General features: G+C 39.1%; 1 protein-coding gene across 3 annotated transcripts in view; it reads left to right on the top strand.

Annotated features, from left to right (window-relative positions):
* The window catches only part of LOC127624112 (TGF-beta-activated kinase 1 and MAP3K7-binding protein 2-like), a 61,356-nt gene that overhangs the window by 22,696 nt on the left and 15,441 nt on the right, over window positions 1-23,219 (top strand). Inside the window, exons 2-8 of one of the 3 annotated variants that reach the window (XM_052098780.1) lie at window positions 8,578-8,735; window positions 13,250-14,491; window positions 15,347-15,680; window positions 20,145-20,305; window positions 20,978-21,071; window positions 21,682-21,780; window positions 22,046-22,159. In XM_052098780.1, coding sequence (XP_051954740.1) covers window positions 8,634-8,735; window positions 13,250-14,491; window positions 15,347-15,680; window positions 20,145-20,305; window positions 20,978-21,071; window positions 21,682-21,780; window positions 22,046-22,159 — 2,146 coding nt within the window. In that variant the 5' untranslated portion in view covers window positions 8,578-8,633. Of the gene's footprint in view, window positions 1-8,574; window positions 8,736-13,249; window positions 14,492-15,346; window positions 15,681-20,144; window positions 20,306-20,977; window positions 21,072-21,681; window positions 21,781-22,045; window positions 22,160-23,219 lie in introns of all 3 variants that reach the window. The other 2 variants (XM_052098779.1, XM_052098781.1) reach the window with 2 other exon arrangements.

The raw sequence follows: 23,219 nt of genomic DNA, 5'->3' as shown, positions 1-23,219 counted from the left end.
CTAGAAGTACTTGATGAATTAACAGAACATATAAATACAGTCATATCTAGCACTCTTGATGGTGTTAGCCCCCATCGATGAAAGAAAACTAAAGCAAAAAGCCTGCACCATGGTACAATGATCACACTCATGCTCTCAAGAGAGCAACTCGGAAAATGGAGCGCAAGTGAAAAAATACAAATTATAGTTATTTTGCGGTGCATGGAAATATAGTGTCACTAAAAGCTGCCAGATCAGCATATTTTAGTAAACTCATAGAAAATAATCACAACAATCCTAGGTGTTTATTCAGTACTGTGGCTAAATTGGTTAGGATTAAAGCCTCGACTGAACCAGATATTCTGTTGCAGCACAAAAGTAATGATTTCATTCATTTCTTTATTTCAATTTTATTAGTAATCAGAAATAAAATTGGAAATATGCAGTCATCTCTCATAGTACCTCAGGAAAACAGTGTCCCATAATTTCTGTATATGGTTTGTGAAGAGCTAACAAAACATATCAAAACTTCTAAAGCCTCAACATATCTGTTAGATCCAATACCAACCAAGCTCTTAAAAGAGGTATCTCCTGTAATCGCAGAACCTCTTCTTAATATTATTAACTCTTAGCTATCCTTAGGACATGTCCCAAGAATCTTTAAAATGGCAGTTATCAAACCGCTTATTAAGAAGCCACAGCTTGATCCTGGATAGCTGGCTAATTATAGACCGATTTCAAATCTCCCATTTATGTCAAAAATACTAGAAAAGGTTGTATCTTTCTAAATATGTTAATTTCTACAGAGAAATAGTATATATGAAAAATTTCAGTCAGGATTTAGGCCTCATCACAGTACAGAGACTGCACTTATCAGAGTTACTAATGGCTTGCTCTTATTATCTGATCACGGCTGCATTTCACTTCTAGTGCTTTTAGATCTTAATGTTGATTTGGTGCTTAGTGCTGCTTTAGTTATGTCTGCGGAACCTGAAACAGTGAACATGATCTATAACTCTGCTATAAATTGAATGGTATCTACGCTAATTGTATTCTATTTGTTTCCATGTCTCAACCCCGGGACTCCTGTCCTGAGGTCACCAGAACCGGCTGGATCCAGCTCTGTTCCTGCTTGGTATCGGACTCCACTGCTACGTGTCTCTGAATGATGACAACTAAATGCAGCCGGTGCCAAACATCACTTCAGTCTATTATGATGGACTTCAGAGGGTGAACTGATGTCAACTCCAACCATAAGACGTGGGATACTTCAAATGCCATTGCCTGGACCTTGGATTTAGGATATACCTCACCAAAATTACCGGCCGGTTGAACTGCGATGCTCCTTATTGATCTCTTTCTGCATCACCTTGGTCTATTGATGGACTACACTCTTTAAATGGAATACATAGACTATCCATTAATTGCCAACAAAAGCCTTCATCAGCCAATTAACAAGGACAATTGCTTCTATGTGAACTTCTGCAGTTAATCCAGGATGGACTTCAAAGACATTGGTCATTAATCTTACAGTTCAAACACAATCGATGTTTAAACACTGACCCTTAACACTTACTTAGTTTAATAATTTTAAACCATGACTTTAACTATACATAAGAAATATTTATATTATATTTATGATGTTAGCCAGAGGGGAACTGGCCCCCACAGTGAGTCTGGTTTCTCCCAAGGTTATTGAGTTTTGTGTTTCTTGCCACAGTTGCTTTCAGCTTGCTCACTGGGGTTATAAATATAACTATTATTTAATTACTTATTTTTAAACACAATTCACGACTGTATTTTATCAAACTACACAATGATGACTCATAGACATTATAGAGATTACAGTTTTATCTTCTGTTAATGCCTTATCTTCTGTAAAGCTGCTTTGAAATAATGTGTGTTGTGGAAGGCGCTATAGAAATAAAAACGACTTGACTTATTATAATTATATTTTTCTGTGACAGAACTGTAAACTGCACTGGGTAGGAGAGGAGGCTATTGTCAAATGATAATTATTTATGTCACATTGGGGCGGCTGTGGCTCAGGTGGTAGAGCGGGTCGGCTGCCAATCGCAGGGTTGGCGGTTCGAATCCCGGCCCACACGACTCCACATGCCGAAGTGTCCTTGGGCAAGACACTGAACCCCAAGTTGCTCCCAATGGTAGGCTAGCGCCTTGCATGGCAGCTCTGCCGCCATTGGTGAATGAATGTGTGTGTGTGAATGGGTGATTGGGACACAGTGTAAAGCGCTTTGGTAACCTCTGAGGTTAGAAAAAAGCGCTATATAAGTGCAGACCATTTACCATTTAGTAAACTAAAGAAAAGCCTCCATCGCATTCATCGTTCTGTTTCTGAAGAACTCACTGCACCGCACCCAACAACAGCGTGAGAGAGTCGCGAACATATGACTCATTTGAACCGGATCTTCATGAATCTCCTTAAAAGAACTGAGGGTTTGAACTCAGGAGCTCATGTTAGCAGTTTGAATCAGAGTTACTTTCTCAGCGAATCAGCCGTCAGTGTGTTCACAACTGGGAGCGCAGACATTTCAAAATAAAGAGTCCTGTGTGTGTGTATATACACTCACCTAAAGGATTATTAGGAACACCTGTTCAATTTCTCATTAATGCAATTATCTAATCTAGGGATGTCCCGATACCACTTTTTCCACTTCCGATCCGATTCCGATAACGGAAATCTCAGTATTGGCCGATACCGATCCCGATCCGATACCAGTGTTGTTATTGCATAATCAGTTTATAATATCTTTACATTATTGTGTGGAAATAATTGGGTGTACTCTTTAATATGTAAAGAAACACAAACCTTTAACTACACATTATTTCAATATAAATGTATAGCTTATTAACTCTTTCCCCGCCAAACACGGAATTTTCCGTGTTTTATGAAAAAACGCTTCCCCGCCAAACACAGAATTTTCCGTGTTTGGCGGGGGTTTTAGGTGTTATACGGTGAGGAAGACCCTTGCGCATGTTTTGAAAGAGTACGCAACTCTTTGATCAAAGAAACAGACTGCGATCGTCTCAAACATGAAGAAGTGGAGTATGAGAAGCTCAAAATATCAGACATAAACATGCCTTTTTCTCAGCTTTTTGTCTGAAATGTTGTTTTTTGACAAAACCTACCTCTGTTCAAGTCGCAATAAAAAAAGAACAAATGAAGATAAAATAAAATCGTTTTTTTTTTTGCCTAAAAGCAGAGGCTCAGATCTTTATTGTGATATATAGCATCTTCATATATTCATGGAAGAAAATATTCTGCGGGCCATTAAATTTTAGGGAAAATCGTCAAAAACCCTGGCGGTGGCTGGCAACTTTTTTTTAAAAACGCTGGTGGGGAAAGAGTTAAGAAACACTTTATTATTAACTAGCATACTGGATACTGGCACTCCCTGAGTTCTGATTACACGCACCTGCATATCATTAGTGGCTAATCAATGACTGCATAAATACCCTGCTTTCTCACCCGCGCGCGCGCGCACTCTCTCTCTCTCTCTCTCTCACTTTCACACTCTGTGCCTGTTCTCATCAATAGTAGAAAGTTCTGGAGTCTCAGAAATACTATGTCAAACATGTGTCTTCATTATTGCCTGCAAGTATCATAAAATTGTTGTAAGTTATCTCTTTCATCGTGTCTATACACTGTGGATATTACTTACCTGCTGTTTGCCACTCTGCTTAACTGGATTTACTCACAATGTTTACATCACTGTTTCAATCCTCTGCTCAATAAACCCTGCAGAGTTCATATCTCTGCTGTGAGTCTCTCCATGACAGCTTTAACTTTTAAACCCTAACTCTTTTTATTCACAGTTTAATTCACTTCTTATTTATATTCTGGTTAAATGCACCTCCAGTGCCGTTCTAAGTCCATATTATAAGTGAACCGAACTGCTGAGCATCTACATCTGAGATGTTCGTTTGTAGCGCTCAAATATTGTGCACGTGTGAAGGCTATAAATAGCTGTGTGTGTGTGTGTGTGTGTGTGTGTGTATATAAATCGAAGCACCATTCACTAACGGGCTGAAGCTGCGCGTGCATTTATATGTTTACTTATTAAACACAGCCTATTGCAATTCACAGAGCTATCGCGTGTCTTCAAGTGGCTTTGAATAAAATGCACGAGTCATATGAACCGCTTTAATGGTGTTTTAACAGTTCTTTTATGTCATTTTTTAAGCTTGACAGTAACGAACATGACTAACACAGAGTGTCGGGCGGCTCGTCAGACCGATACCCGATCCGTCTAAAAACGTCAATATCGAAGCCGATACCGATCTAGGTATCGGATCGGGACATCCCTAATCTAATTAACCAATCACATGGCAGTTGCTTCAATGCATTTAGGGGTGTGGTCCTGGTCAAGACAATCTCCTGAACTCCAAACTGAATGTCAGAATGGGAAAGAAAGGTGATTTAAGCAATTTTGAGCGTGGCATGGTTGTTGGTGCCAGACGGGCCGGTCTGAGTATTTCACAATCTGCTCAGTTACTGGGATTTTCACGCACAACCATTTGTAGGGTTTACAAAGAATGGTGTGAAAAGGGAAAAACATCCAGTATGCGGCAGTCCTGTGGGCGAAAATGCCTTGTTGATGCTAGAGGTCAGAGGAGAATGGGCCGACTGATTCAAGCTGATAGAAGAGCAACTTTGCCTGAAATAACCACTCGTTACAACCGAGGTATGCAGCAAAGCACACACGTGTCCTGAGTTGCACTTTAATAACTGTCACTTTATAACTGTCTGCTACCTCAATAACTGCTATGTGCATAGAACACTATCTCATAGTATGTTATGTTTACATCTTTAGAAACTGTCATCTTTTTGCACTACTGAGTACTGGTCGGCGCTGCACTGTCTATTGTCCTGTTCATTGTCAGTAATTTGTTGTACTGTCCTGTACTTTTTGCACATGTTTGCACGTGCACTTTTATATAGATATATATAGGTTTTTTTTTTTTTTTATATAGGTATTTTATTTCGTTGTGTAGTCTCATGTGGTCCTATGTTGGTCCTTTGTTGTTTTTATGTAGCACCACGGTCCTGGAGGAACGTTGTCTCGTTTTGCTGTGTACTGTACTAACTGTATATGGTTGAAACGACAATAAAAACCACTTGACTTGACTTGACAAAGCATTTGTGAAGCCACAACACGCACAACCTTGAGGCGGATGGGCTACAACAGCAGAAGACCCCACCGGGTACCACTCATCTCCACTACAAATAGGAAAAAGAGGCTACAATTTGCAAGAGCTCACCAAAATTGGACAGTTGAAGACTGGATAAATGTTGCCTGGTCTGAGTCTCGATTTCTGTTGAGACATTCAGATGGTAGAGTCAGAATTTGGCGTAAACAGAATGAGAACATGGATCCATCATGCCTTGTTACCACTGTGCAGGCTGGTGGTGGTGGTGTAATGGTGTGGGGGATGTTTTCTTGGCACACTTTAGGCCCCTTAGTGCCAATTGGGCATCGTTTAAATGCCACGGCCTACCTGAGCATTGTTTCTGACCATGTCCATCCCTTTATGGCCACCATGTACCCATCCTCTGATGGCTACTTCCAGCAGGATAATGCACCATGTCACAAAGCTCGAATCATTTCAAATTGGTTTCTTGAACATGACAATGAGTTCACTGTACTAAAATGGCCCCCACAGTCACCAGATCTCAACCCAATAGAGCATCTTTGGGATGTGGTGGAACGGAGCTTCGTGCCCTGGATGTGCATCCCACAAATCTCCATCAACTGCAAGATGCTATCCTATCAATATGGGCCAACATTTCTAAAGAATGCTTTCAGCACCTTGTTGAATCAATGCCACGTAGAATTAAGGCAGTTCTGAAGGCAAAAGGGGGTCAAACACAGTATTAGTATGATGTTCCTAATAATCCTTTAGGTGAGTGTATATATGTATATGTGTGTGAGATCAAGCTTTTGACACTTAGGACACTTGAGGGACACATACACAACTATTACACAAGGTGCAAACATTTATTGATGCTCAAGAAGACAACACACTACTATATGCATACTATATGTAAATATCTGCTTATGTAGATTATGAAGGGCAGTACTAAATAAAATTAATGTTTATTTGTATAAATTATGAAAGTGGTGTTAGACTAAAGGAAATGCAAACGTATCTTCTCAACTATATATAGTGTTTATTAAACCTCCAATGAATGGATTATGGATTATCTGACTTTTCATGGGCTTTCTATCTTGTTTCTGAACCGCAATCTAAATCGGGAAAATCTGTGATTTCGCAACTAGAAACAGCCATTTGGCTCCTTAATGTTTCAGTTTAGGATCCAGTGGCTCCCAAGTCATTTTTTTTTAGTCTGGTGAGTGTTTTCTTGTTATGGTTGTTCGATTATTATAATGACACAGACAGCAGCAGGTCTATTAACTATTATTCTTACAAGTCCAAAATGTTAATATAAATCTGCTTTTCTGTCTGCTGTTTAAGTTCACTTTAGACATCACTCCGTGTTTACATGAATACCTTACCAAGATGGGCATTTTGGCGGAATTTTGAAATGTATTTGACTATTCAGGTACACATTAGCGTGAGCATTTTCACACACATGCACCGCCTGACAATCAAACAGGGCGCAGCTTAGCAATCGATAAAAAAAATATTTACAAAAACAAACTCAGTTTGCCAACCTTTGAGCAATAAAATGCATACACAAAAACAGGGCGCAGCTGTTTCTAGGTTGCTAGCGAATTATAAAATTGCATGCTCTTGATTCCTATCACAAATATAGCAGGTTATTTTTTTTATTTATTGAGGTTTTAATCAATCTGCTTGTCCAGTTGGACAAGTAAAATTCTCTTTAACTTGCCCCTTCAAAAATCCACTCTTCCCAGACAAGCGCTAATGTCAAGCCCTTCATGAAGTGACAAAGTGTAATACCCCCATAGTTCCTTTTCGGAACTTGGCACATCAGTGTTTAGAACAAATACCTATTATTGATTGTTAGTAAGACAACCATCATGTTATTCAACTGTGGTCAGATTTCCTTTTTAACACCACAGTTCCTCCTCTCAGTTCAGGCACATGTTTGTGTTGCTGCAAGTGTTGAATTTATGTGGTTAAAAGTAACACAAATGGCAGGGCCTTAGTTGCACTGCAGGATTATGGGTATTGCTTTTTTACATCTGATTCCTTGCATTCATAATGCTGCAAATTCTTGTTCATGTGCTTTAGCTGGCCGTGAGTGGTAGTTTCATGTTTGAAATAGTTGATTTATTGCAGTTTCACTTTCTTTTCTTCTTTCTGACTTTATTAATAGATCTACAGTAGTTTTACTCAATTTTAAAGCCTGACATCCACAGAGTCCCACACATCTCAGGCCCGTTGCATGTTTGTTTAGTAAAGTATAATAGTTAGGGATGCACTGATATGGAATTTCTGGGCCAATACGATAATTCACAGCTCATTGTGGCCAATACAGAAAACCAATATTTAAAAAACTAAATTGTTTTCATTTTTTGTTCTTTAACCTGGAACCTCTTGCTGATTAATTAAAAGCTTCTTATTTTAACATAGGTGTCATTTAAAAGCTTGGAATTTGGACTGCTGTTTAAGGTTTAGTGGATGTAACATGAACCATTAATGTGCCTATTTTACAGATGTATGCTGATTTGAATGAGAAATGAACGACTTTACACTTGATCTCTGTATACGGTATAATATTGATACTAGAAGTCAGACTGCAAGTGCAGCGGGGGTTTGTGTTTGTTATGTATGTGCGTGCATTGTGCTCACGCACGTCTAATTTACAGACGCTTGTACACTGTTTAACTAATTAAATGTGAACACAACAATCATAATGGGAATAGGTAATATCATACAGATCGAGTAGTCATGAGTCATAACATTTACCGTCAAATACAACAAGCACATTCAGTTTACTCACATTTTTTTTTTTTTTTTAGCCATCTCGAGTCACTCTGAGAATTATTTCAATATCCATGCATTTGAGCTTGTTTTAATCACAATGCTGTGCTGTAAGTAACGTTGTGCTATTTCCCACATTGTTCATGAAGCAATAAGCGAAAATTTGCGCTCAAGTAACATGTTTTTGTCACATTTCAGCCGCCCCAAAACAGCGTAACAAGGTGCAGAGCTTGTCTTTCACTCACACAGAGACGTTGTCACTTGACTACCCGAGTCCCTGTCTGAAGGAGAGAAGCCACAGGCAGTCATTATCAGCAAAAATATCTGCAGTATTTCTCTTATCGGCATGATAATACTATTTCGATTTTCCTGGGTATCGGCCAATAATATAAATTGTGTCATCATTTACACATCATGTTGTTCCAAATCAATATGACAGTCTTTCCTTTATGGAACACAAAGGAGCTGAAAACGGCCACAGAAAACTGTGCAGATTACATATTGGTTTCTGTTTTAAACATTTTAAAAAATGTTTTCAAGGTGTTCCATTCTACTTCATCAGACTACATCTGCTCCACATGTTTTTATCTCATGCGTTTCCTGTATTTGAATTATTTGTTCTTACAAATGCATTTTCTTGTCTTTCTCTTTTCAAATCAGAAGATGCTGAGATAGTGTGTGCGCTGTGGTTGAGTCTGTTCTGTTGTGGCAATAGACGAATGGCACAGGGAAACCAGCAAATTAACAACCAGGTTCTGAACCACCTGCGGCAGAAGTTTCCAGAAGTTCCAGATGACGTGGTTTCTCAGTGCGTCCTAGAGGTGAGTTGGAAATACTCTACCCACATGTCTAGAAAGGGTGGGTCCTGTGTGTGAATTGTGCTATGACTTTAAGGGGGTTAGGTTTTCTTTGTTTTAAGCTGAAGTGTGTTATTGTTTCGAGGTAAAATGCTTTCTCCTTTCCAAGTTTCAAACAGAGACAACTATAAGTAAGCAATTTGTATGTTTTTCATCAGAAGCTTTTGCTCTGCCATTCACCCAGGATCATTCGTCACTGCCTCAAGCCAGGGACCCTTGCTCTCCCCGGCTTCGATCCCTGTCAGTGAAGTCTGGAGCACACCTGCTCCCTATGCAATCTGAATGAAAAGTCAGTCAAGTCAATGCATTGGGAGCACGTGTGCTCCGGGGGTATAACTCGCGGTGAGCGAAGCCGGGGAGGGTGGCTCATCTCGGCTTGAATGACACGTCCGAGCCCCCTGGGTGTGCAGTTGTACAGGAGGTTTGATGAAAAAATGCAGTTGGTAGCGTGTGTTCTCCAAACTCTCAGTGATGGTGACTGAAGCCGATGATGGTGGATCAGATCGTTTGTCCAAAAGCCAAGTTCTTTGTCGACAGTACGGCATTAACACGCTATAACTGCATGAAAGCGCAAACGCAGTCCACGGTTTTCCACTCGAAACGTTGCGAATCAGCATCAGGGATATATACAACCCTCATATCATTGTTTTCATCTGTTCATTAACCACTTGACCCATCAGTCAAAAATGATCTAGTTTTCACTGGCCGGCTTCATCCAGACAAACATGGACGAAGCAAATCTTTACATCACTTGTCTCGACTGTCCTGTTTGGCTGTTTTGAGTGACTACTCAATCACATCTGCACAGAACATTTTGAGGGAGGGCTCATTTTGTTCGTAAAACCCTCCCAAATATCATGTTTGGATGTTTTGCTACTGACACGCTACACAGAGTGCAAGATTTCACAGAGAATGAACATGAATGATAACTTGTGTTGAATATGTCAAATCTGAACACAGACAGATTGATCAATATTTCCTCATATTTGTAAATTTTTTGACTCAAATCTCTAATGGATTTTATTTATTGGACTCTTGCAATAAAAAGCATACCAAAATTTGGAGGATTGTGCTCATCTGTGTTTGGCTGGAAGAACTTCCAGTTTCATTATCCGTGTTTTGATTTTCACTCTTGACACGTTTAATAAAATCAGATTGTTGTATTTTTGCGATCGTCAAAATCTCTTAAAAATATAAAATCTTGAGACCCAGATCTTTCAAATGATATATATGATGTCAATATTAGTTTACAATTTCAGTTTAAACATAAATAAATGAAATAAATTAAATGTAAATACATTTTTTCCCCACTCATCTTTAAGAGGTTAAAAGCAAAGTTTATTTTTGCAATTCCGTTTGGTGATGCTTGTGGTGCAGAAATTACACACTTTCGCTTTAAGGGTGTTTTTATAGGTGCAAGTAATTTTCGAGCAACAGTCTGTTGATGTCAAATCTCACGTGACCATATTTGTCTTTGGGCACCCCATCAAATTTTAAACGTCAGCTATGAAATCAAAACGGATCTTATTCATTGTAATAAATGTTCCTGGTCTTATTGTGCTTATTGTGATTTATCAGTGCTCGTTATTCCAAAGAAAAAAATCTTTCATGAAAATATAATTGCTACAGGGTTCATATGGTCATGGAAATCTTGGAAAAGTCATGGAATTTAGAAGTTTTCCAGGCCTGGAAATGTCAACACTGAATGTTTTGGAAAATTCATGGAATTTTCTAACAAATATTTTCAGCAGTTCAAGTGTACTAATAATTCTGCAGGTTTGGCGTGATTGGGGAGCAATGAGCCCGTGCGGAGAAGCAGTATGCAAAATGCATTGCTGTGTAAACTGAGTAGTTTGTGAATAGCCGTAGCGCCATGTGGTGTCGCATTTGTCACCTCATTAACACTTGAAGAGTTTGCTCACGATTGCTCGAGTTCATATGGATAGTGTTCAAGGAATTATTCAATTTCATATTTACATTTATTGTTTGAATATATTAAGGCTTTAATGTTAATTAAGCTTATGGGGATGTTTGCAGTGTTATTATTTTCTTCTTGATGAACAATCATTAAAAGTCTCAGTATCACATATATTCTCCTGTTTTTAATGGAAAACATGAGAGAAGACCTGTGCTGGTTGTCACTGATGTCCATTGATCTTTCTGTCAAGAGTCGCATCAGTGTACAGAAGCAAAAGCAGGGGGCTTTCATGCTGGCAGTTTAGTCCTAAAACAGAGCAAGGTTTGCATGGAAATGTGGTCATGTGAAAACTGTTTTGCAAATCGCAATACAGAACACGAGAGGAGGTGGTCTGAGTTCGGTTGCACTTGAACTGGGGCGCGCTTTGCGCTTCTTCAGGAAGTAAAATGACTTAAATGACTTTAAGCATGATGAGATCATCAGTTGTACAAAAACAAACACACGCGTGCATCATGAGGGGCAGGGAAATGTTGCGGGACTCAGAAAAGTGTATGGGATGAAATTAGACTCAACATGATTAATAAATGCATGCCTACTTATCCATCAATTGATAAATGTTGCAAATGTATCTTACAATCCACAGATAAATGCCTTTCATGTGCATGTGAAATTCAAAATTAAATGAATGTGCTGGGATTTGTACAAATAGAGACATTTGTGAGCACAGATGTTCCCTTTTGTATAAATGTATTACAATTTGTGTACATGCAACCAAAGGAAGATGTTCCAAATCTTGTGAAGTATTGAATGTGCATTTGTGGATCAAGTGACAATCGTGCATTCACTGATGTCTATTTGTGTTCATTCTGTTTGATTCATTAGAATTTTGAGACTTTTGTTTTGCTGTTGTTACCATGGCCGACTGACAATCTACCAATGGATAAGTCCTAAATGTATTCATAAATGTGTGCATATCTACGTACATCTCATTTGAAAGAAACTTAACAATGTGTATTTTAACCATCAAAAAAATTCATTTAAACTTGCATCTGTGAAATTAATCATTAAACAAATGTTTTGGAATTTGTACAAATAGAGACAGATTTGTGAATACAAGTGTTACATCACAATTTGTGCGTGCAACCAAAGGGAGATCTTCCAAATCAAACACACATTGTACTTGTGTAGCATTGAATGTGCATCTGTGGAACAAGACATGCACATTCAATCTATTTGTCAATTCAATCTATTTGTGTCAATTTCCTTTGATTAATTTGAATTTTGAGACTTCCTTTGTGCTGATTTTGCCTTGTATGATCCACACTTACTGTTATGTGAGCAAAGCAGCTACCACTAGATGGTGATCTCATTTTACAGAAATACCATCAGACGGGGTGTGGTTTATTCACAAGGTCAATGAGCAAGCGCTCCACACTTTAAGAAAACAGAGGCTGACATCAGCAGAAAGGATAAAATGTTTGTCTCAATTTCTCTCATATATAACCAAGGAGAATGTCATATTTTAAGCTAAAAAGCCCATTTTAGAGTGCAAGTCCTGGTGACAATGTGTTTGTGTTACATGTCAGTAGCTTCTAGTTAACAGGATTCCAACACCTGACTGACTGTGTCTTTGTATCTGGCACCAGTCAACGTTAAAGTCTGCTGTTTTAATCATAACAAATGAGCAAGTATATAGACCAGACCTGGGCAACTTACGGCCCGCAGACCGGATCCGGCCCTCCACATGGTTTAATGTGGCTCATTTATTTAATTGGAAATAAAAGCATTTTTTTCATTGGAGTTATATTGCATTGGGACCTAACGCACCTCCACAGCGTTAAAGTCTGCTGTTTTAATCTTAAGTTTTTTCTTCTTTATTTTTTCAAATATTCTTGTCCCTCGGAGTCATTTATGTTTATGAAGGCTACACAATGGGGTTCTCAGGGTTTGACACGTTATATTATTTAACAGTAATACTGGTGTGTCAGTGAGCGTTATTTAAGTAAATGTTTTTTTTTCTAGTAAACCACATAGCTTGTCAGTTGTCATTCATTTTTAAAAATTTTGACATGGATTTTTCTTTTTTGACATATGATAGACATTTTAGGAAATGTATGGTCATGAAAATTCACCGGAAAAGTAAACGAAACTTATTGGTAAAAATGTGTATGAACCCTGTTGCTTGCTCTCCTTGTGAAATAACTTTACAGCTGATGTCACCAAGTCTCACATAGCCATACCATTGACTTCTGCAAAAGATCTGGGCTCTATGGCTGCTTAAACTGGCTTGGACAGGAATAGCTGTCTGACATGTAAATTGACCAATCACAATTGATTTTGTCAATGTGTGCCATTTAGGAACAAGGTTATTTAAGACCAAAATATATAAGGTTATATACCAAAAGACCTGTTTGTGGGGGGATAATTAATATAATTGTATGACAATTTCTGCATTTGAATGCACAGGATATTTACTGAAAAGTAGCTGGAAATGTGCACAGTGTTTTTTCTTATATTTGATGCTGACAGATTTGTTTCTTGCTTTCTTTTCCTTTCTCAGAATAAGAACAATTTGGCTGCATGTTGCGAGTACCTGGCCAAGGTGAGTCCTGGTTTCTTGTGTAGTGAAGGCAGACAAAGTTTAACGGACCTTCGCAATCACATGACCCAGCTCAACCTCGGCGTCTCTCAAAATGCCCATGGTGCTATACAGCGAGATGTAGTAAGGATGAATGGCAGCAGGACTGTCACCCCCAGTGTGAGCGATGGGCCTTTAAACGCCCCTTCTGAGTTCTATCAGTCTGAACCGCAATCAGTGCCGACACACCTACCCACAAGCCTCAACACGTTCGGTGCCATGGAGTCTGCTCGCAAGCCGCAGCCTCCTCAGCACCTCGGCCTATACCAGGTTGGGGGCAAAGGTCACGGACCGTCCCCGACCCCACGCTTCAACCCTATTACAGTGACACTTGCACCCAACACTGGTCGGAATACACCTACCTCCCTCCACATTCATGGAGGGCCTCAATCAGGTCTGAACAGTCCAAACTCTATCTACATTCGCCCGTATGTGACCCAGCCGGGCTCTACGCGACAGGTACAAGGCCGAGCACAGTACAGTCCCACCTCACAGCCTGCTCAGCAGATCTATCAGATCACTCATCCTGCAGGTTCCCAGAGTTCTTGGAGTGGGACCCAACATCAAACTTCACATGTGTACATGCCAATCAGTTCACCCACCAACACCCAGGCCCCCACCATACCATCGGCGGTGGCGTCACAGGCCTCCTCTTCATCAACATTGCCCTCTTCATCTTCCTCATCTACTGCTGGCCCAGTCTCATCCTCCTTTAGCCAGTATAACATCCAGAACATCTCAACAGGGCCACGGAAGAATCAGATTGAGATAAAGTTGGAGTCCCCACAGAGAGGGGCTGGAGGTTCGGGCACGGCCTCCACTACGCTCCTGCGCTCTGGCTCAACCCCGCGACCTGCCTCCACATCTTCATCCTGTCCATCTTCGTCTTCGCTGGCTACCAACACCGGTTCCTCAACCCCGATCTCAATTGGAGGTGCGGGACTCAGCCGCAGCCAGCCCACGGTGTATATCTCTGCATCCCCACCCTCTGCTGCTACTACTCCATCAGATGAATGTGCCATCATCCCTAACACGCCTCGTTCACAGCCTAAGTTCTATATTTCTGCCAACACGTCATCCGATGACGGAGGGGGTCGAAACCCTCCTACTGTGTACATATCAGCCAATCAGGGTTCTGCTGGTCTGCGAGGTTTGGGAAGCCAGGTGAGTAGGGTTGTCAAAGTACTTTGGTACAAAGTTGAACACCAATTTTCATCCTAAAATTAAAAAGATGTAACGATGGGGGGCCTGGGTAGGTCAGCGAGAATTGATGCTGACTACCACCCCGGAGTCGTGAATCCAGGGCATGCTGAATGACTCCAGTCAGGTCTCCTAAGCAACCAAATTGACCCGGTTGCTAGGTAGGGTATAGTCACATGGGGTAACTATAATGTGGTTCGCTCTCGGTGGGGTGCATGGTGAGTTGTGCATGGATGCCGCGGAGAATAGCGTGAAGCCTCCACATGCGCTAGGATGGCGCGGTAATGCGCTCAGTAAGCTACGTGATAAGATGCATGGATTGACGGTCTCGGACGTGGAGGCAACTGAGATTCGTCCTCCGCCACCCGGATTGAGGCGAGTTAATACACCACCACGAGGACCTAGAGTGCATTGGGAATTCAAAATTGGGGAGATCAATTTGTTACATGCCCACCGTCTGACAAGCGGTTGTTTTTGAACATACATATTCATGTGTGTACTGTGTGAACAGTTTACACAGTTTGCACCTCACAGTAAATGTGTTAATGTGGCTGCAAGTGAGAACAGACAAATGTGCTTCATTTTCAAAACTTGAAGCAGTGTTACTTGAGAAACACAGAGGAAACATGCTATCGTTTTTTTTTTTATTTTATTATTTGTTCATTTTTACATTCATATTTAACTTTAAAAATAAAGGAGTGTGTTCAATAACATACTGGCTACTTTTGCTGTGGTATTGATATACATTTTGGGAATTCAAGAGATTTCACTGGTATTGGTAAAGACTACTGAGATTTTGTTATTGTAACAACCCTACAGGTGAGCATGGGCCCCGCCTACATCCACCACCACCCGCCCAAATCTCGCCCCTCTGTGAGTGCTGGAGGAACAGCTTCACCTCGTGTGGTGGTTACACAGCCCAACACCAAATACACATTTAAAATCACTGTCTCCCCAAATAAACCCCCGGCTGTGTCTCCTGGTGTGATATCGCCAACGTTTGAGCCCACTAACCTGCTCAGTCTACCTGCCGATCACCACTACACAGAGCCAGAGCCCCTGTACCAGTCTGACCCAGTTTCACCTCATGTGGACAAAAGCTCAGAACCTCGCAGACTCAGCATGGGTGCTGACGACGCTGCTTACACACAAGGTATGTGAATCAGTAGGAGGGCTGGAGTAAAGATGAGTGAATGAGTATGTCTGCAGGTGTTGCAAGTTTTAAATCAGAATTTTCTTATTTAATTTCTTATTTTGCATGTTATTAAAGAAGAAAAGAGGAAAAAGTATTTTTGTAATCTTTCTAGACAATGCAGTAACATTTCTGCTGACTAAACACGGGCTGCATGGGCGAGGAAAATAATATAATTCAATAATTGTGCAGCCTACTTCTCATAATTCAATGATTAAACGTTTATCCTTATAGACTTTCAGAGTTAGACTTCCATTTTTTGTAGAGATGCACCGATCGACCAGCCAGGGACCGGAATTAGCCGATTTTCCGGATCGGTGACCGGCCGGTCAGCCCCATGTCTTTCCGATTCCAAGCCGGTCCGTTTTGTTGCCAGCGGCGCAGGCAATAACGTCACAGCCACACATAAACATGTCATTGGCGTGGAAGATCTTCACTGTGAGTGAAGAATACATAAAGTTTGAAATGTGTAATAATTGTAAGGCCAAAGTAAACCGTGGGGGAACCACCACAATAACTTTCGGAACAACAAACCTAATTAGACATTTAAAACACCATCACCCAGCTGAAATTGCCCATTTTAAAAAAAGTGAAAGCGGCTAAATCTAGCCAGAGCTCAGAGCCCAGAGCCAGCCACAAGTCAGCAGCCTCTCCTATCATCCCTTGGAATGAGCAGCGAAAAGACCAAAGCAATTACGAGGAAAATTATGGAATTCATGGTCCTGGATGACCAGCTGTTCTCCATAGTTGAGGACAGAGGGTTCAGAAATCTGATACATTTCCTCGATACAGAGTAGGTGGTTATTTTCTGACGTCACGTTGCCCGAGTTGTTTAATCTCGTGTCATGTCACACACGCAGCCTGTTATCTGTCAACATTTGGGAACACAAATCTGGGTGAGGGGAAGTGGGGTGCTGGATGGCAGAGGCAGGCTAAATACAATAGAAATTGTGCTGTTGTGATTTAATGTGCTGAGTAACTTAATTTTTCCCACCGTGTCCGATATTAAAATCAGTGTGACACACATTGCAAAAGGCGTGTGCATTGTCTATATGGCTTCGGGATATGAAATTCAGTTCTTCCATCCAGCTGTTGTTAAATGTACATGTATATTTAGTTTTTTTTCACCGGAGCACCAGCTGAGTCTTCTCCTCCCCTCTACAAGTGATGCTTGATTTAACATCCAGTGTCTACTGCCTGCGCAGATATCAACAGCGCAACTGGGTTGTAGGTTGCCAGGTTGAGGTCATAAACATAAGTAATTATTTTGTTAGACGAGTAATAAAGAGAAAAAGGTCCATTTATAAAAATAGTGGAAAATGACATCTGTTATATAAAGCAACTCATTTGCAGTTAATTGTTATTTCTACCTCTTTCCAGTCACAGAAAACTTTATTTTGAGAGTTGTTTAAGTGAGAGAAGATCCTTTAAATTGTAATGTTTAATCATTTATTTTATTATGAAAATAAAATTTAGCATTGAAGAAAGGTAGATTTTGTTTGTATATGCGGTCAATAATAGTTCTTAGAAAGAAAATCGGAAAAAATCGGTATCGGCAGGTCACACTTGCAAAAAATCAGAATAAGAAAATTGCAATCGGTGCATCTCTAGTTTTTTGCTTGTGGGAAGAGTCACGTTTCTGTTAATCATTAGCATTTCACAGACCAAAACTTCAATTGAACCCAAAACAGGAAAAGGATTTTTGATTTGTTAATTTTGGAATATTGTACAATACTGTACCAGTATGGGCTGTTCTCACTCAGTTCGCTTGTGCCCTATATGAGAAACAGCCTGCCTAACTGTAAGGCATATTATATGTTTGTTGTAAAACATTTTTCCACATGGTGCTGCCAAGAAAATTTGATTTGATACTGATGTGTGCCTGATTTAGGATCTGTATTTGTATCACGTTGATACCAGAAGATTTTATCCGAACTGTGAGCACAGATATGCTCATGAATTTTTATCTTAAATGGACTACTCTGATGTTAACTTCTGACTGGTGTGTTTTAAGAATGGGAATGAAAGTTGAGCTTTGTGTGAGAGATGAAATGAGCAGTTGCAGTGCTGTGTTTGCCTTATATGGATTTTTGCCCTGATGAAACAAAACTTAAAAACTCATCAAAAAAACTTGCACAGCATTTCTATTTCAATTATCACTACATTTAATCCAATTTGTAACTTTTTACGGTCTTAAAGCTGCATTATGTAACTTTGTTCTCTTGCGACATATGTGGTTGAAATGTAAAATTGCATTCAATTTGCGTAAGAACACTTTATGTCAGTCGTGTTTCAGAACTGCTCTTCTGGTGGATACATCTCCTGATTTGAGCTTACCTGGACATCACCTGTGTGTTTATGACTGGAAATATTCATAACTTGCTATTTTCATGTTGATATAATGTTATACGATTAAACATTTAAAACTGAAGTATTACTTGCTTTGATGAAGATCAACAACACTCATATTCACATATTTTGAATAAATGATTTTTTTCTGACACTACACTCAAAGCGCTGTTACATAGAGAACAGAGGAAACTCCTGAATCACCACCAGTTACCAGCACATTTTAATATGATTATTCAAGTGTTTTATTTACTTCAATGTTTGTATTTTAGCCTACTAAACTTGTCAATTTGTTCACACTTGTAAAATGGCTGTTACGAATTCAATGTAAGACTTTATTATTTTTACATTATTTACAGCCAATTGTTAATCTCGTCAACTAAATAACTGACGAAATTTTCGTTGATGAAGGGTTTTTGATTTTGTCAACAATTACGAAGATGACATGAAAAAGGCGGATTGTGGCGATAATTAAATGATTTTTTTGAAACCATTCTGTTGATGAAAATATGATGATAAAAATTATACAGCAAGATATTTACAGTGCAAGATATAAAAAGAAGAAATATCTTGAGAATCTGTATATAGAAGATATTAGTTTAATTAATCCATTAATCCAGTGTGTTGGGCATTTCTCCACCTGAGCTACGTGAATTTAATTTGCTAACACCAGCCAAATTAACCGCTTTAAAATGGGGTAAATACCTCATTCAAACGAATTGAGATTCACAACATTTATGGAACAATTTACATCTGCACAGTGAAGCCAATGAACAGAATATGCGTAATTTTGTGTTTATGAATACATTGTTTCTGTAAGAAACACGCTGCATGCAATGTAATATCCTTTCACCGAAAATAATAAGTCTCTAAAGCGTGAAGCATTCAGAATATAGTAGGCTTACTTCTAAAAAGTAGCTTCAGTCTATTCATTATTATTTCAGGAGATCAGGTTTTTCATATTTTCTCAAAATAGAAAATGTTTATTCATTGTTTTATAAATGTTTGAATATTTGATTAAAGTTTGGTCTGTTACAGTTTGACACACTTTTTGTCCATTTTGCACATCATCATCAACTAAAAATATGATTTTCGCTAACTAAAGTTAACCATTGTTTTCAGTAAAACTGAATAAAATGAATGAAGATGATATGACAAAGTATTGACTATATTAAAATACATTTTTGTCAAAAGACAAACTATGACTAAAATGAAAAACTGTGAAGAAAGGAACACTGGTACAGCCTCAGTTGATAATGCAAGTGAAACTAAACTAAAAACATATTACTGATTACTTAATTAACATCTGACGTACTGAATCACAAAGTACTTTCATTTATGTCCCGCCCTATATGAACCAATATTATTAGCCTGTAAAGTGTGCTTAACTATAGATCACTTTATGAAATGTGCTTTATGAGCCTTAAAGCAGAATAATTGCATTTTGGTTAATAAAACAATTGTGGGCCTAGGTATAACTTTGTGTTAGAAATATCATTTAACTAAAAAAAAAAAACGAAACAATTAAACACATTACAAAGTTCTGTAGGAAACACTGATACAGTATTTAACCAACTAAGTGTTGTGTTGATTATTAATGTATTCAGGGAAGTTCTAATTAATGTTCCTGCAAACCCATCTTTAAAACAACCCTCAATGCTGGTATATGCTCTGGCATCCCTACGTCATTTACTGTTAATGATCTGTATGAGTGTGTGTTGTTTTATGGGTATGGGTACATCTATTTGTGAATATGCGTGTATGCTCGTACAAGACTTAAGACATTCTGAAGTTTTTGGCTCTTTTGACTTTCTCAATACACGATTCTTAGATGCGTGTTGTTCTAAAGAATTACAAATGTTTTTGTAATCTTTCATCAAAATATATTTGCTTGCTCGGCCTCTAAAACAACTTTCCTTTTCGTCTGACATCATGTCAGCTAGTTATTTAGCCATTGTTTAGGCCACTGTTGTAAGAAATGCAGCACTTTTGATGTAGCGCAGCATCAGATAATCAAAGTATGCAAGAATCTGCTGGATCTGGATGCATCTAATAACGGTCTACTTGTATTCACAGCTCTGTTAGTCCATCAGCGGGCACGTATGGAGCGGTTGTGGCATGAATTAGAGCTTAAGAAGAGAAAACTAGAAAAGCTGAAAGAGGAAGTCAACGAGATGGAGAATGACCTCACGAGGAGACGACTACAGCGCTCCAACTCTGTCAGTCAGATACCATCTGTAAGTGCATGTATTTTTCGCTATGAGGGGTGTGAAAATTGATTTTGTTGTTCTCACATTTAGGGGAAAGTGGGGAAGTTCACGTGGGATAATTCTTTACATGTACAGTCTCAAGAATTACAGTATATTTGGGAAATGAATGTACATTGTGTGGAGCAGATAGAACTTAGGAAGTCTTATAGGAAGGAGGTATAAGTGCTCACCAATTGTGTTCGTCAGAACAGTCAAGACTCAGAGAAAAGAGTTAAACTTTTCTTAAAAACATACATGCAACAGACCTTTATAGTCTTGAGCACACTCGGGTCACTCGGATGCATTTAAGGAGTACAAGTGATACTGCTAATGTCTCGGTGTCAAATACCAAAGGACACCTTCAGAGGTCTGTGCTGTTTTGGTGGCACGCAGAGGTCTAACAGTATATTAGGCAGGTCTTTCTAATGTTTTGGCTCATCAGTGTAGTTTATTAGGTTGAAGGTCCGAGGCTTTGAGATGCTTGAGCTTAAGGAATGAATATTAATAACTACATGTTATTATACAAATCTAAAAATGGGACACAGTATTCCAGAAATGGAGATGCTTGTGTATCTTTAGATTTTAATGAGGAACATTATAAACTGTCAATTGCACACAGCACTTTCAGATTTCTGCCAAAATAAATGCTCTGTTTTTCAGATTGAAGAGATGCAGCAGTTGAGATGTAAGAATAGGTTACTGCAGATTGATATCGATTGTTTAACCAAAGAGATCGACCTCCTTCAAACACGAGGTGAGCCATTTTTCCCATTCCTCTCTGTCCTCACTCAAAAAAAGTCAATTCTGCACTCCCTTTTTTTGTCATTTCATTTCTCAAAGGTCAGGGGACAGACAGACATTTCGACCTCCCTCAGTGTGTCACTGTCACTACTTCACTACTCCTCACTGTTATTCAAAGCAATACTTTTTTGTCCTTTCTGCACCCAAATATGCTTTGCAGCAGCTTTTTTAGGAAATTTGCTGTGAACATTTGCAACGTTTTAAGAAATTGATATAACTCCATATAAAATGTATGTGTTCAGATCTGTTATGCTGGAATGCTATATAGTACATTATTCAGTCTGTTTTTAAAGAAACAACTTAATACCCTAACTTTATAAGATATTATATCAACACCAGAGTATGTGGATTGGAGCAACAATATTTGTGTGGACTGGCTCCATCACAGTGTGAATCAAAAGAACCCACAAATCACAAATGAAGCAGACCAAAAGTTCACCCTGAACTTTTTCTTCACCCGTTTTGCTGCCATTTTTAATGTGCTGTATGATAATTTTACTTAATTGAAGGACAAGTACTTGGAAAAACGTAATGTCTTGACTCTTTGTTCTTCTGTCCCTTAGGACCAGACTTTAATCCCATTGCAATTCACAATTTTTATGACAACCTTGGATTCAAGGGTCCTGTACCTCCTAAACCTCCCAAAGGTCCTACAAAAGCAGGTTGGTCTCAGAGAAACCCTCTGTCCTCGTCTCTTTACACTTCCAATACAATCTCCTCTTAGTTTTTTATTTATCTGCATACTTTGCAACTTTCATACTTTGTGAAGTCCTTTGCAGTAATTGTCTCCATTTCTCTATTTTACCTTTTTATTTAGTTTTTGTTTCATGAAACATCTGCAGCTTTATTTCTCCACCTCTACATTTCATTCTCATCCTCGGTTTCTTTTTTTATTCAATCTGTCCATCGTGTTGTATGGTCGTCAAGGTGCGGATCACACAGGCTCTCTTGACAGGAGGGGACGCAAAATAAATGTCAGCTCCAAGTTAAAGCGAGACCCCTCTCTACCTCCTGTACCACCTCCTGTGGCTGTACCCATGGGTGGGTCTCTCTCTCTTTCCATTTTTTTCCTGCTACTGTTTCCCTCTCCTTTCTAACTCTTTTCCGCTCAGGCCTTTCCCCAGTTTAAATGTGGGATTAAAGAGAGAGAGTTAACTCAAAATGAAAATTCTGTCATCATTTATTCACCCTTATGTTGTTCCAAACCTGTATGACTTTCTTTCGTGGAACACAAAAGGAGACACTTGGCTGAATGACAGCCTCATTCACCATTAGGGCTGTCAACGAGGCTAGGAAACTAGATTACATTTTTTCACTGAAATACTCCAAAATTTGAATTATATTTGAATTTAAAGACATTAATTCAGTAAGGATGGCAAAAAAGCTACAAGACATCAGTGATAATACATCAGAAAGACGTTTTTTTATCAATCAGTCTCTTAACCCTCTGGGGGCGCCGGCACGTCCTGCTGGATATTTTCGTCATTACAGCGGAAACAACATAAAATTCTCAGTCATTTTGGGGCATACAGATAAGTGTAAGACATCATTAGAGACTATAAAGGGTCTTCTTTTATTTGTGTACACTCACAATAACAACAAAACCTTGTGCTTTTGTAAAATAAAGAAAATAAAAAGTGTGAGCTTTCAGCAGTCTCTGTGTTCACGAGCATATTTCAGAAACACGTCACAAAAATGAACTGAAACTCTGTGAATACTTATCACACAAACATGAAACATATGTCTAAAGAAAGCTTAAACTGTCTACTTTTAAATAAAACAATTCAAATTTAAAACAAATATTCTCCTGCAATGTAATCTGTTTGAAACAAAGCGATTTTAACAATTTTTACAGGTCTATCTAATTATCTCTAATGTGATCCCACCCACCAGCGGAGTGCGCCATTCATACGCTAATGTGCTTAGACAATCAATGCAAATCTACACGCCCCCGACTGTGAGGTTTGATGTAAACATAATTCATTCACTTTTCTGTGCTTTTGAAACGATACACAGGCAAGGAAATTCCTGGATAGTAAGGAAGAGTTAACATTTTCCTCAGAAGAAGAGCGGGACTCCGATGAAAGTTTGTGACTTGATC

The sequence above is a fragment of the Xyrauchen texanus genome, chromosome 30 (genome assembly GCF_025860055.1).
Source record: "Xyrauchen texanus isolate HMW12.3.18 chromosome 30, RBS_HiC_50CHRs, whole genome shotgun sequence".
Classification (NCBI taxonomy): Eukaryota; Metazoa; Chordata; class Actinopteri; order Cypriniformes; family Catostomidae; genus Xyrauchen; species Xyrauchen texanus.
Note: the sequence above shows the minus strand (reverse complement) of the source record. Positions and strands in the feature narration are given on the sequence as shown.